This window comes from Ctenopharyngodon idella, chromosome 10 (genome assembly GCF_019924925.1).
Source record: "Ctenopharyngodon idella isolate HZGC_01 chromosome 10, HZGC01, whole genome shotgun sequence".
In the NCBI taxonomy this organism is placed as follows: Eukaryota; Metazoa; Chordata; class Actinopteri; order Cypriniformes; family Xenocyprididae; genus Ctenopharyngodon; species Ctenopharyngodon idella.
In genome coordinates this window covers 36,418,354-36,433,485 of record NC_067229.1, presented here as the reverse complement: position 1 = coordinate 36,433,485, position 15,132 = coordinate 36,418,354, and the positions used below count along the sequence as shown (strand labels likewise).

General features: G+C 37.3%; 1 protein-coding gene across 2 annotated transcripts; it reads right to left on the bottom strand.

Annotated features, from left to right (window-relative positions):
* Positions 1-5,540: 5,540 nt before the first annotated feature.
* On the bottom strand, positions 5,541-11,600 carry tmtops3b (teleost multiple tissue opsin 3b). 2 transcript variants are annotated; one of them, XM_051908058.1, is made up of 5 exons: positions 11,117-11,600; positions 9,938-10,266; positions 7,951-8,181; positions 7,680-7,869; positions 5,543-5,853 (listed from the first exon to the last, which is right to left on the bottom strand). In XM_051908058.1, the coding sequence occupies exons 1-5, from the start codon at positions 11,445-11,447 to the stop codon at positions 5,849-5,851; spliced, it is 1,086 nt and encodes a 361-aa protein (XP_051764018.1). In that variant the 5' UTR covers positions 11,448-11,600; the 3' UTR covers positions 5,543-5,848. The 2 variants fall into 2 exon arrangements, with proteins under 2 accessions (XP_051764017.1, XP_051764018.1); XM_051908057.1 differs by having other exon boundaries at positions 5,541-7,869.
* Positions 11,601-15,132: the final 3,532 nt, after the last annotated feature.

Here is a 15,132-nt window from a genome sequence, read left to right as displayed (position 1 = left end):
TTTGGTGTGAGTGTGCTGTGAGTACTGCCTCGCAGGCTCTGATATTGATGGAGTGCAGAAGAAAGGCGGGGCTGACAGCCTGTATCATCACTGGTTGCCATGGAATCAGGGAGGATGGGCTTTCAATGGTTATGGGGACTCTTTAAAACCCCCTTATATACAGTATATATATATATATATATATATATGCTTTTTTTGCTGATGAATGTGTGTGCATCTACGCTTTAGATTCAGTATTAAATGTCTGGCCAGAGAAAATGCATATAGTCATGTTTTATTCTATGTGTCATAAAAGCGTCGAGTCAGGCCATCAGAAGAATCTGGAAGCTTAGGGCTTCTATCTTATAAATGGAGAGAGCAGGTTAAAAATGCATGTAAGCTCTGTAAAAAAAAATCAAACCTTGTGTTGTTTGTGGGTTTGTTTTATGCATCTTTTAAAAGCTTGGTAATGTACAGCTTCTTGTCTCACACTCTTCCTTTCTCTCTCTCTATCCACTGGAATTTATATATACGCACACATACAATCATGCAAATATACTGGCAGATGCCTCAATGTAGCCCCGCCCAAAGGAGGGTCACCAGAATCTTTTTTTTTTTTTTTTTTTACTGAGGCACAGGCCTAAAGTGATCCAAAGCTCGCAGAATATAGTTACACATAGACTGTTGGTGCAAATATGACATGAATATTTTGCGACCATAATTTAATATCTGTCTGGAATACTCTGTCTAGGTCCATACAGGGTTAAATACTTGGCCTACTGATAAATGCTTGTCTGACAATGGAGATTATCATAAACCGGCTTGATGATTTTTCATGATAATATTTTAGCAATCATGTCATGCGATGCAGTGAAGCAGCTCTTTATTGCGTGTGCAGCTTGTGAATGAGCAACACATTCTGTACTGCAGGAAAAGAAAATTTAGTCACAATTTAGATTAGGGTCCAATTCTCACTATTAACTGTAGACTTTTGCCTGCTAATTACTGCTTATTAATAGTAAGTAAGGTAGTTGTTAAGTTTAGGCAAAGACTACAGAATAACACAAGACGCGTCACTCGTATTGTTTTGAATGGGAGAAAGTGAAACGCACAATATGGCGGAATAAGTCCCGCCTTCTACATAAGAGACAATCGCCGATTGGTAAAGTCATCGTCACTGCAGTGGTCTTTAGAAGCTCCGGTTCCGACAGAAACAGTCAGACGCACGCCTCCGAAATGAGGCACAAGTGATGCGCATTTAGGACTGCGCATGTGCAATAGCTTGATCCAGCCTGAAAAATACATTTTTTTGTCATGATTCAAGCATTTAGAAACAAAATTTATGAGACAGTTGTTGTCAGATCTCATTGGTGATTTCAAATATGAAATTTAATCAAAAGCTTGGCAGACAGCTTTGGAGAATTTGATGTTTCCCCATTCAAAGAGAGGCCCGAGATGCATTTCAAAGATGGCCGCCGAGTAAAATGACTTGTCATAAAGGGTTTAGGTATGAGGTAGGATTAAGGGATGTAGAATGATCAAGCAGAATAAGGCATTAATATAAGTACTAAAATACATCCAATATCCAAGTAATATGCATGCATAAGCAACTAGTTAATAGTGAGCATTGGACCCTAAAGTAAAGTGTTACTGAAAATTTATATCCATATATCCAAAACAGTATCAAAAAAAGAGTATCAAAATATGGGGACAATTTCTGATGGGCGGCCTACTTATGAAAGACTAGAAACGCTCCTGGTCAAAACGATCTCAAACTCACTCGTTTATGCGGTTATGTTTGAAACAAAGGGTTTAAAATAGTGAGATTCTTGTTTAAAATAGTGACTTGTAACGTGTTGGAGCTGTAATCAACACAACATCTGTAGTCATAAAAGCAAACCAAACACCCATGCAAGCATAATTCACACATACAACACTTTTTACTGCATAGGTTTGTGTAATATCACCATATCTTACATAAATAGAATCCCAGTCATTCTGGGTAACCAAGGACACATCCATAAGACTGACAGTGATTTATAGATTTCTCGGACTCTGTGCTCGGCTCATGGTTTGAGCGCTTATGTGCGTATGCGCTCGGCTTTGGCACTCATTTCACCTGATCGATCAGTAAACAGTCTGAGTTCAAGGATAAGACTGATCTCTAGAGCAAAAATGACAGCTTGATGATGCCATTTAATTTGATGATGTAATTCTAACGAAATGGGAACAGAGTGAACATGAGGCCAAATGGAAAGCAGTTAAACTGAATACAAAGGGGGCGAAGGCAAAAGCCAACTCCTTTTAAAGAAATATAGACAGGAACCTCCTATTCATTAAACCACAGGATTGCTGTTTGTAATTATAAGAGGTCCATGCATCATCTTTCTGCCGAAGCCTTGTTTACCACTGTGCTGAGATTGAAATATACTGCCATAGATTATCTGACATGACAGGCCAAATTAATGTCTATTGGTAATCATGCATGTGAACCTTTGCCTTGCCCTGTATAATTAACGACAATGAGATTTGTGACAGGATAATGAAGTCCAGAGATGAATACAGAGAATATGATTTGATATAATACACAAATCACTCACATTACGGATTTAATTATGGCAAATACACTGATTGCTTTGTGATGTATTGAAAGTAGATGTTAGGGAAAAACCTATAGGACCACCTAATTTTGTAGTATTCATATTTTTCAAAATGAATCCAGCCTATATAAATTATTAAAAAAAATTTTTATACATATATGTATTTATAATAATAATAATAATACAATAATTATATATTTATTTATTTAGCGTATCTGTAGGATGTATAATTCACCATATATATATATATATATATATATATATATATTCCAAAAATTAAGTACTTGTAATTAGATTATAATTAGATTGTAATTAGAATACTTACAATAATGTTTGTAACGTGTTGTTTGTTTTAGTCCTTTTTTCACTGTGTTCTGTTCCTGTTTGTGTTTTGCCTGCCTTAGTTCTCTAGTTACTTTCCCTGGTTGTTAATCAGTTCCCATACCTGTTACGATTTATCCTTGATTACACTCATGTATTTAGCCCTGTGTTTTGTTCAGTTCTTTGTCCGGTATCGTCAATGATAATGTGGTTGTATCTTTTTCTCTTACGATCTCCTGAGCATTCTTTGTGAATTAAGACTATTTTTGTTACTCATCTCCTTCGTCATACGGTCCTTACGGTCCAATGCACGCCTCCCAAAGAACGGTCCTCAAGAAGATTTCGGCACTTTTGTGGAGTGGGTGCTGGTGAATAATGGATCTTTCACCATCTGCCCAGTGGAGGACATCACCAGCCCCACTCCAGACCCCGAGCCCAGCTAGCCATCACCCCTGCTGCATGGACATGACGCCAGAGCCCACCACAGACAGTGAGCTAGAGCCTGCCAGGGTACACGAGCCAGCGCCAGTAACAAGGACTGAGCATACCATTTCCCTGGAGCCTGAGCCTCATGAAATGTCTAACCAGGTGCATGAGCAACATCATGTGCTGCCATGCAAGTATTAGTGGAGTATGAGGGAATGGAGGAAGACCCGCCCCCACTCCTACTGCTGAGGGTGAGCTGAAGCTGGCCTCTGTAATACATTATGAGGATTTTGAAAAGGATGTTTGCATGAATCTCCCATCCCCACTGGTCCTGTCCAGCTTAAAGTCTCCTGTGTCCCTGCTGGTTACGCCCAGTTCAAAGTCTCCCATGCCCCTACTGGTTCCGACCAGCTCAAAGTCTCCTGTGTCTCCAGAGTTCCCACCCAGCCTACCTCTTCCACCTATTTTTCCAATAACAGCCAGTTCTTTCGCGTGTTTGCTTCAGCCCCTTGGCTTCTCCTCTGAAGGCATTCTACGGTGTGGAATTGCCTCTGGTCTTCCGGTCTACATCTCCACCTAGTAAAAAGGACCCCCCAGCTCCGGCCCCAGCCACTGATCCCATCACTCCATCTCGGCCCATTGAACTGTCGGCTTCGCCTTGGCTCCTCCCTCCCTCAGCTCCACCTGGGACTATCATCCTTATGGCTCCACCGGGCTCCCTCGTCCCTCCGCCATATGCCATTGACTTACGGGCCTTCAGCTATGCTTTGTCCCTCCACCCCTTCAGCTCCACCTCAGTCCTTTGGCACTCTGGCTCCACCTCTGACTCTTGTCACTGTTGCACCGGTCTCGCTGGCTCTTCATCTGCACCCAGGGCTCCACTTCTATTGGCCTTGTCTCAGTCAGTCGTCCCCCTGGAGATGTCAGCCAAGTCTCCACCATGGCTCCTCCCTCCTTCGACTCCGCCATGGGCCATCGTTCTGGCTGCGCTTTGGGTCCCCGCCTGGTTACTCCTCCTGGTTCCATCCTGGCTCCTCCCACCATCGTCACCACCCTGATTACTCTTTCTATCATCTCCCCTGGTTTCCTGCTCTCCATCTACTTGCTTCCTCCTCCAGAGCCCCCTCCCTCCTCAGTTGGACTTTTTACGACGCGAGAACACGCCTTCCGGGAGGGGGGCGTACTGTAACGTGTAGTCCATTTTAGTTTTGTTTTCACTGTGTTCTATTCTTTTTTTGTCTGCCTTAGTTCTCTAGTTAGTTTCCCTGGTTGTTAATCAATCAGTTCCCATACCTGTTCCATTTTATCCTTGATTAAACTGTGAAATACACCATGTATTTAGCCCTGTATTTTGTCCTATGAGCTCCTGAGTTTTCTTTGTAGATTTATTAAAGACTATTTTTGTTACTCATCTCCTTCGCCGTGCACTTCATTACAGCTACTCGTGACAATTTTATTCTCAAAATGGCAGTAAATTATTCATAAAACATTTATTCTCCCTACTACTTCTTTTTTATCTTTTAAATTTTCCTAGCCTCCTGCTTATATATGTTCAGAAGTCTTCCAGGTTTGTGGAATTGCACACGCAGACCAGCCTCTAGCCATGTGCCTGAAATCACTGAAAACTGTGACCCCCACAGCATTTGATCATTTGTCAGCAATTTTTTTGTCAGCTGAACCTCTTTGACATAATATATTTACTTGAAGTACCCCCTGACATTTTAAGTTAAGTTAGGTCTATAATAAAATTAAAAGTCAATAATAATAATAGAAAAATAAATTTCACGGTTCTCTGATGTTGGTTAATGGTCACATCATATTTCATCTTTTTTAGTAAGTGTTTTATTTTGTTTTTATTTTAAAATTATTTATTTTAATTTAACATTTTTATGATTTAAGTAAAAGCTTTTCATTAAACTCACAAAAAACTTTGATAACAAACAATGGGATATATGGGATTTTCTCTTTGTATTTTTATATCAATATGGTACAAGATTATTCTATTCAAATCAATGTGAAAAACAATCTATAAGTAATCAAAAAGTAGTCAGATTATATCACTTGGAATGTGTAATGTATTGGATTATGTTACTAACTGCAATTTTTGTCATGTAATTTGCAATGAGTAACTGACTACAATTTGTAACACATATATATATATATTAAAATTAACATTATCCTATTTAATTAACATTATATTAATTAATAATAATAATAATAATAATAATGTACTCATCTGCCCTCTATAATGTAATGCATGGCTTTAACTATTATGATTAATTGATTAATTGCAATTAATTTGATAAACTACACAGCATATCATGTAACTAATTTGATTACATCTTTGATCGATCTTAAACATAACTGTAGAATACCAAACCTTGTCAACTCAGAAGGGTTTTTCAGATCAACTTGCCATTCTCAGAGCTGAAGATCTTTTCTCATCGGCTGGTTTGCTGGCTCATTAGAGAATGTGATATGCAGCTCTATCTCTGTCAGGTACAAGCCAATTTCAGAGCCAGTCATTCTGTGATGAGAACAAGGAGCACTATTAATGAAAGCCTTCCTCACATATTTCCTGTGAACTTAATCAGCCAAGGCTAATCATAGAACCTGCACCATCTATCCTGATGAGCAGTTAAAAAAGTTTGAGCCTTTTGAAATAGTCTCGATTTCTTTCAGCAGGCTCTCAGCGTGTGATCTGATAGCTTCCATCTAAGTCAATATTAATTAAATTCTGTCTTTTAACAATATTTTACAGTGCCACAAAAGTTTTGTGAGAATATTACTTATATTTAGTAAATTTTGGGACCCCAATCTCTGTCATTTGTCTTATAGATGACCTGCACAGGAGGTATTTTGGTCCATTCCTCTGCACAAGCTGTCCATAAATATTTTGGGATATCTTGCATATTTTTGGGATGCCTCAAATGGCCTTGAATAGAAATCATGCCACAGCATTTCAATGAGATTGAGGTCAGTACTCTGACCTGACCATTCTAATATATGGAATTTCCTCTGTTTGGTCCCACTCTGATGGTGATTTATTCCTTTGTTTAGGAACAGACATGCTGGCTGCATGACCCACTTTCTTTAAAGTTTCAGATCACAAACATCCTGGCAATGTGCTATACAATTGGAACAATTATATTCTAATCCCTGCAGATCCATAGATTTCTCTAGGGTACATTGTCATTTAAAGGATCCTTTGACATGTCCTTACACTGACCTTTTAAAGGGCAGCCAAGGTACCACTGGTGCTGAATTTCTTCTATTTGTAATCAATCTGCTTCAATTGGGACTGATGGAGCCCCAAGTCTTCAGAAATCCTCTTGTAACCTTTTCCAGACTAATGAGCCTGTACAATTCTTCCTCTGTGGCTCTCTGAAATCTCTTTAGGTCACGCAACATTGCACTTTAACAAAATTCAGTGGTAAAGAACAGGTAACCAAATCTTTCATTGGGCATGATGAGCATGTGATTGAAACACCTGACTTGGCTGATTTAACCTTTTGTTCAAAAATAATAACATGGCATTGCAAAATATTTTTGTCTTGTTTGGTACATAAGAAAAAAAAATCCAAATAATTTTAAAATGTTTCATCTACATTTTCTCATAATTGTTAATGGAGAGAAAAGACAAGTTCATGAGGCAGATATAAACTGAAAAATAATTAGAAGTGGATCATTGAAAGCAAGTGAACATAAAATGAAAGATTCAGACCTTTAGATTAAGTAAAGTCATTTGCCACATTAAAATACATTTTGGGTACTGCTTAAATTATAGTTACAATCACTGGTTCAGTCAACCGACTCTTGACAAAAACAATATAGTTTCAGATATAGTATGACCGAAACCTTCTAATACTTCTACACAGGGCCACAGCTAGGGTATTCGGAGCCCCAGTGCAGGTTGTTGAATTTGGGGTTGAAATTGTGGAGGCCCTCTCAGAAGCTGGGGGCCCCAAGAATCATCACCAACTTTTTCCCCTTTAGCGATGACCCTGCTTGTATTTTTTCATAAAATTCCACACCATAGGCATGACCTTTGGATGTTGCCAAGCCCAAGTTACATTGTTTAACGTTTGAACAAATACTGACACCTGGTGGCAATACTTTCATGCAACATTTACAACAAATTTAAACCAATTAAATAATAATATCTACAATGCACTTATAAAAGCACAAAAATATGATGCAAAATACTTATATATAGTATCTTTCTTATAAAACACACATTGATTTAAGTATATGGCAGTAAAAATGCACACAATGTTATTTCCTATTTGCATGGATAGCACTTCCAGGGCTTTCAGGGAGTACAGTGCACCACAAGAACCAAAGTCTTATTACCTCTCTGTAGTGAAGCCCTTTGGGTCATTGTGGGGGTCCCAAATTTATCTGGGCTGTCGGGTGGAGAAGTAGCACCATATGACCCCATAGGGATGCAGTCCTGTTGAGCACCACCTTCTTCTGTGTGAAGGGTGAGATGGGCTGGAGGTTCTGGACCGCATCTTACTAAAGCTATAAAGCACCTGTAGAACTGGCAATAAATTCAGAATTGACAGTAATACAAGTCTATAAGGATAATAAGGAAACTAATACACATATAAGAAGCACATACCTGATTATTGAACAGAATGTAGATGATGGGATTCAAAACAGTGCTGCTCTTTGCTAGTATGGAGGACACGACACTGGCTGTGGGGCTGACAATGCCTACGCTGAATGTGCCAAGCAATGCCATGACCCCGTATGGCATCCAACAGAGCAGGTAACAGGACACCATGGAAACCACCATCACCAGCACGTGCGTCTCTCTCCTCTGTGCAGCTGTCTGATTGATCTTAGCAACCTGTGGGATGAGGAGACACGCTTTGAGGTTTGCTTTTCAAGACAAACAGCATCAAGCCTTACATTTGTATCTGGTTTGAAATGCTACATGTCGCACCAGAATGTTTGACTGTATTTTCATTGATGAATTAGGAGAAAATTTAAAGCATTATTTATTTATTTATTTAATTTTTACATTTTTAGTTTTGATTTACATAGAATTTTTTGCTTTTGTTAAGGCCTACAAGAATTTGCACATTTACATACTAAAATGCTGATCTGATCCAGCTGTGCATGTAATTCACCATAATCATTTAATGGGATAGTTCACCCAAAAATAGAATTCTGACATAATTTACTTACCCTCATGTCATTCCAAACCCATAAGCGTTTGGTTAATCTTCGAAACACAAATTAAGATATTTTTTAATGAAACCTGAGAAGTTTCTGTTCCACCATTGAAAGTCCAGACAATCAAAATTTAAATTCAATTTAAATGGATCTATTTTACGACGCCTTTATCACCCAAAAATAAAAAATCTGTCATTAATCACTCATTACTAGGTACTAAAGTTATGGCTAAAATAGTCCACGTGACTGCAGTGGTTCAACCTTAATTTTATTAAGCAACGAGAATACTTTTTGTGTGCAAAAACAAAACAAAAAAAACAACTTTATTCAACAATCTCTTCTCTGCACAGTGAAGGCTTCCATGTTTACGTCCGAATGCTGGCTCAGTATTGGCCAAAGCTGATCAAGTGAGCAGCACGACACACGCCTGTGATGCTGACTCAGGAGTCGGCCAATAGTGAGTCGGCGTTCTAACATAGAACCTGGAAATGCTGGATGTAAACAACGTTAGTTGTGTCTCATTTTGGAGGCTGCATCCTCCGGAGGTTGCATTTGAAGGCTGCATAGGTCATCAAGGATGTTTATTTTTTTTTTAAAGTAACTGTAATAAAATTGACTGTTATTCCTCGTAAGGTGTAAAATACTGTAATTTCTTTCTTACTTTGCAATCTAATTGTTACTTTTCTTAAATGAGACCATCTCGATGACGTATGCAGCCTTCAAATGCGACCTTTGGAGGACGCAGCCTTCGAAATGAGAGGCAGCTAAAGTATGAGAATGACACAGAAGGTAAGATATTTTTGAATAAAGTCATTATTTTTTTTGTTTTTGTGCACAAAAAGCATTCTCGTCACTTCATAAAATTAAGGGTGAACCACTGCATTCACGTGGACTATTTTAACAATGTCTTTAGTACCTTTCTGGACCTTGAAAGTGTCAGTTAAATTGCTGTCTAAGGACGAGTCATATACCTCTCGGATTTCATCAAAAATATCTTAATTTGTGTTCCCAAGATGAACGAAGGTCTTATGGGTGTGGAATGACATGAGGGTGAGTAATTAATAACAGAAATTTCATTTTTTGGTAAACTATCCCTTTAACTTTTGGTTGCATAGACTTTCATTTGAGGAAGAGAAACCTCTCAGGTTTCATTTAAAAAGTATTTTGGGTTTGGAATTACATGAGGGTGAGTAAATGATGAAATAATTTTCATTTTTGGATTAATTAACCCTTTAATAATAATGATGATGATGATGATGCAGGACTTTGGCTCTGGATAGCTGCATGAAAAATGTTTAATTTATGGCGAACAAACATTTGGCTAGAAAGATCGATGAGTCTTACTCAAAGAGAGCTCTTTATCAAAATCACTGCCTCCACTCCCACTCTCTCTCTTTCAACGTTTTCCTCTTTCACTCTTCCCTCACCCCATGAATGGCAATGAGAATCTTCCCGTAGCAGAAGACCATGAGAAGAAGAGGCAGCAGCAGGCAAAAGACAAAGAGGCAGATGACGTAAGAACTCGTTTCCGGGGAGCGATGGTTCCACTGGACTGAACAGGTGGTGCCGGGACCCTCAGGACCATAGCTACTCCAGCCAAAGAGTGGTGGCACTGTCCACGCGAGAGAGTACAGCCAGCAGCCTGTGATGAAAAGCCAGGCCTTCCTATAGTCAGAAACATCCGCTTTTGAGCAGCAGAGGATGGTGCTGTAACGCTCGTATGACAGTACAGCAAGAGATACCAGTGAAACAATACCTGTTGATATTGGATAAGGAGACAAATCAATTAGGCCTATATGATTATCAACTAAATGTTTTTCTTTATTGTAATAGCAACTTATTTTATTTTATAGATATTTTATTTTATAGCTATTTGAAAGGTGGGTGAATTTCACAAAAAAAACAAAAACAAAAACCCAAAAAGCATCTATACACTAAACTTGCACATAACTGCATTTTAGAATCTAGAAAAACACTGTTTCCTAAATTTGTTTTACCTTGATAACCATAGTTTCTGCCTAATTCTCCTTTTGTACTTTTATTAAACAGTCTCACAACAGAACAAAAAACTTTTCGACAAATTCGGTAGTGATTAAAAAATATACAGCGCGATCAGTGTACAGAAGTCTGATTCCAGAACGAATGACTCAGAGCCGGTTCTTTTCAGTGAATCACAATCACATGCAGCGCGAGTTTGTCCGAAGACCGGTACATTTCAGTCAGTGAATCAAAAACAAAGCCTGCGTCTCAGTGTGCATACTATCTATGCTAAATAGTATGTGACATTAGTAATATTCAATACTATTTAGGGCGGATAGAGTTGATAGTATGCACAGTGGGATGCAGGGAAAGCGTTCATTGTCTGATTCCTGAACAAATGACTCTTATGAAGTGATTCTTATTAGTGAATTAAAAGTACCAAGTCAAGAGACCTTAATACGGCTTTATATAATACAGACGGTTTCAAAACAACTTCGAAGTAGGCTACTTAACAGTAAATTAAGAGTCAATGATGTAAACTTCATTAGTCGAAGCTGGTAATGAACTAATTTGACTTTTTTTTTTTTTTTGTAATTAGTAGAATATATTAGTTTTTTAAATCTTACCAAACAGTGCGTTGGCAAAACCATACCACCTGCAGCCGTGAACTCCCGTCAGCCACCGGCCGTATACAGACGCGGCGAAACTTAAAGGTGTACCAAAGATACAAACAAGCATGTCGCTCACACTGATGTTGAGCAGTATTAAATTGATCGGAGTCCTCAGAACATGAAAGCGGGCGAAGACCAAAAGAACAAGAAAGTTATTTAGGAAACCGAAAAGAAAGATAATTCCCAAACACACTGCCACTACAGTGTATCCCGTGCGGCTGAATCCGGGCTGATCTGGAGTCAGTGTGTCCAGCTGGCTGCCGTTACAGTATCGGACAGTAACCATAGTAGACTAAAAAGAGCACACCTGTATACTGGAATGGAGAAGCTTAAGAATGAGAAAGTTAGTTACACTCTCAGGCTGTTTAAATACCATGTAGACCCACAGATCCCATTCATTATGCCCCCACTAGTGGCCCCCTCCTCAGCAGAACGCGACCTACCCGTAATCAGCTCTATCAACATAAACGCCACTCAAGCACGTTTATCCTCATAGTATGGCAAGCCATTTAGTCCTTAAAACGAATAAATATTTTTGTCAATAGTGTATTTTTTTAATTATTAGTAAGAAATCCAGTAGTGACCAGGCCTTTTATTGTTGAATTTCACTTTTAAATTCTACACTATAAAAAATAAAAACATAAATTTTCTGCTAGTAGCCTACATTATCCCGTAATTTTATGGAAATGTCCGTCAACCCTAAAACACTATTATAAGAATATTTATACAGAATATTTATGCAGTACATCGTGCCCTATTTTAACAGTTTTTTTTTTACAGTGTAGTAAGATGTGCAAGTTGAACTATAGGTAGCTATTCTATCATTACATCTAACAAGTAAAAAAGCAAGTGTAATTAGTGAGATAAGAAATGTTACTAGTAACAAATGGGATAGGTATTAGTGTCATAAATACCTGTAGTAGGTAGTTCAATTAATAGCCTATGTAGGCCGCTAGTTAAGTTTGAACAGATACTTGTAAGATAGTATCTTTTGGAATATTTAGTTTTATTTAGTGAAACTGAAAAAGACACTATACTACTGCAATTTATAAAATCATTTTAAAAGTAAATACTAATATAAAAATATACTAGTTAGTTTAAAGGAATAAAGGTAAAAAATGGCTTGCCACAATACCCCTATGCATGACCTATACCTATATAGGTCAAGGGTCTTTTGATATCTGTCTAAAAAGGGAACTATTAATAAGGACTGACATATGAGAATGTAGTCTAGTCTAGTCATTGGGATATGTGGTTTTATAGTCCATTTATTAGATAAAAAAAATAATAATAATTTAACTGCACTAGTCATTTGCTAAATTAAACAGTTTAAAAATATACAACAGTAAATGTAATGCTAATATTTTGCCACTCTTCCAGTTGGTCCTTCTTTCTTGTGTGCCTTTAGTATCAGTCTGTAATTCAGTCAACTGCAACAATATTAGTCTGCAGTTTTTCTCATGGTTGTTCCTCAAATGTGTTGAATGTCACATGATAGATTTAGATTTAATATGCCCATGTTGTCCTCTTGGTTAGGCATCAGTCTGATTTATTTACTTCATAAGAGAGCAGGAAAATAGGGCAGATGGGAGAGAACTTAAAATGTGCCAAGGCATCAATAATCGAATAGTGAGCATGCTGAAATGAAAAGTTCCACCATCTGGTCCACTTTAATGTACCCCTTTTTGTTGTGAGATGAGCATTTCATTCCATATTGTTCAGTCATAATGAAACTGATTTACTTTCTAAATCTAAGTTGCATTGTTCATAATTACGTTCTGGCCTGCACATTGAATTATGTTTCACTTATGTCACATTACGGATGTAAATGGGTTAGGGATTTTGTTTTACGCTTATTAAAAAAAACTAAGCTCAAACAACAGCTTCCTCTAGCATGGTTGAGATTACTACTAACAGTTTAATCAAATGAAAAGATATTTTAATTTATTTTAAATTTATTATTTATTTTAATTTTCATTTAAATCTTTATTGAACTAGGGTAAATGCTTTGAGAACATCTCAAATTGCATTTTCTCATTCATTAACACACTCTAGGGATATGAGAGGAAGATGGGAAAAAGACACGAAGCAAGAACAGTGCATACACTGTAAAAAAAAAAAAAATTTCCATGTTTGATGTGGGGTTATGATCCACTGATTAAACCCAAGAGAGTTAAAAAGCCTTCAGTTCTAATAACAATTCTCATTCTCAAGCCATGGGGTTATATGTTACAGTAGCGAATATTTCTTAATGATTTAATTTCTGTACAGTCACATATCAAAAATTCATATTTATTAATTTCATATTTATTTATAATATATATTATGAAACGCATGTGACAATTTGCCTCTATATCTAGTATCTTCGCTAGTATGTTCAAAGCTATTATCAGTGTTGGGGTAACGCATTACAAGTAACTTGAGTTACATAATCAGATTACTTTTTTAAGTAACTAGTAAAGTAACGCATTACAATTTACAACAAAATATCTAAGTTACTTTTTCAAATAAGTAACGCAAGTTACTTTTTCACATTTATTGAGTGACAGCTCTCCTGTCCCCATGTTGAGAGAAATAAAGTGCAGAGGTGTTGTGCGCTGAGTGAACATGATGGTTATTGTAGTTCTAGAATAAATGTGAATATGCATTTACGCATCTCACTTGCACGAAAACATTCAGTATTCCTCAAAATGAATAAAAACATTGATTTACAATCTCAGAATTTTACACAAACCTGTAATAATTAACTATATTAAATTACACAGATATACTTTATGTATTTAATCTCACTTTATTAGCCAATGTCTTTGCTGCTGACCTTCAATGATCTAATTCAACTATACTAACAAGCAAAAATTACTTTATACTAGACTTAGAAATAAGAGTGTGAGAAATAAGAACTTCCTGCTCCTGTATCCTATTCTTCTTTAATCCAGAATGGCAGCACAGTTGAAAGGATTGTTTGAGCTGCGCCCTCTACTGTTCAGGTGTGAATATGCATTTCCTTCAGCCTGAGGCTTATTCATTTCACTTTTGGTATGAAAGGGCCTTAACATTTGCCAAAAATAGAACTTTTTTGTTGTTATTAAAAAAATAAACAAGTAAGCCCAGCTCAGGTAAGAAAAAGTAATGCAAAAGTAATGTAACGCATTACTTTTCATAAAAAGTAACTAACGTAATTAGTTACTTTTTTAGGGAGTAATGCAGTATTGTAATGCATTACATTTAAAAGTAACTTTCCCCAAAACTGGCTATTAATATGCTGACCTGCGATAAATATTTTAGCATTTTGCTCTAATTTTTGGAAAATTAGCAAAATGTGCATTTAATGGCTCTCTATATGTAGTTATGGCCCTTTAAGGTTTGTGGACAGGGAAATGAATGACTCTGTTCTCCTAGAGAGTCTCCCAAGGTGTTATTAGCAGTAATTGCTGTTTGGCTGGGATGTGGAAGTAAGTGATCGTGAAAAGCCATTCTCACGTGCATGTTCATACCCCGCATCCCCTGAATACATGCAGAGTAGAGAGCACTGCAGCCCTCTTCTGAAAGCATGTAGGAGGACACCTGTGGTGTGGGGGTTTCATATATTTATGAATGAGTGGGAGACGAATCCCCCATTGGCACCCTTGCTCTGCAGACATTGTCTCCCACTTCAGAACCTTATGAAACAGCAGCACGTGAGTTCATGAAGATGTGTGGGTGGCCTAGACGTAATTGAGTCTTTATCCTCAAAGAAATGTTTCCTTAAACTGCAAATCAATGTTTTAAACAGGAGAGACAGAATGCAGTTGACTGAAAATCAATAAATTGCCTATAAAAAAGGAAATATAAAGAAAAAGTCTAAATCTGATTTACTAATAAACAACATACTGTCAAAGTGATTAAAAATAAAAAAATACAAATAAAAAATTGAAATCAAACATAGCAGACCTGCAAAAAGGATGTAAATGTGTAAAGTAAGTACAAAAAGA

Coding starts and splice junctions, on each gene's coding strand:
- tmtops3b (XM_051908057.1), bottom strand. CDS start 11,447: ATGGTTACTGTCCGATACTGTAACGGCAGCCAGCTGGACACACTGACT. Junction 8,182..9,937: donor TTCTCATTGCCATTCATGGG/GTGAGGGAAGAG, acceptor CTCATCCCACAG/GTTGCTAAGATCAATCAGAC. Junction 7,870..7,950: donor ACATTCTGTTCAATAATCAG/GTATGTGCTTCT, acceptor ATTTATTGCCAG/TTCTACAGGTGCTTTATAGC.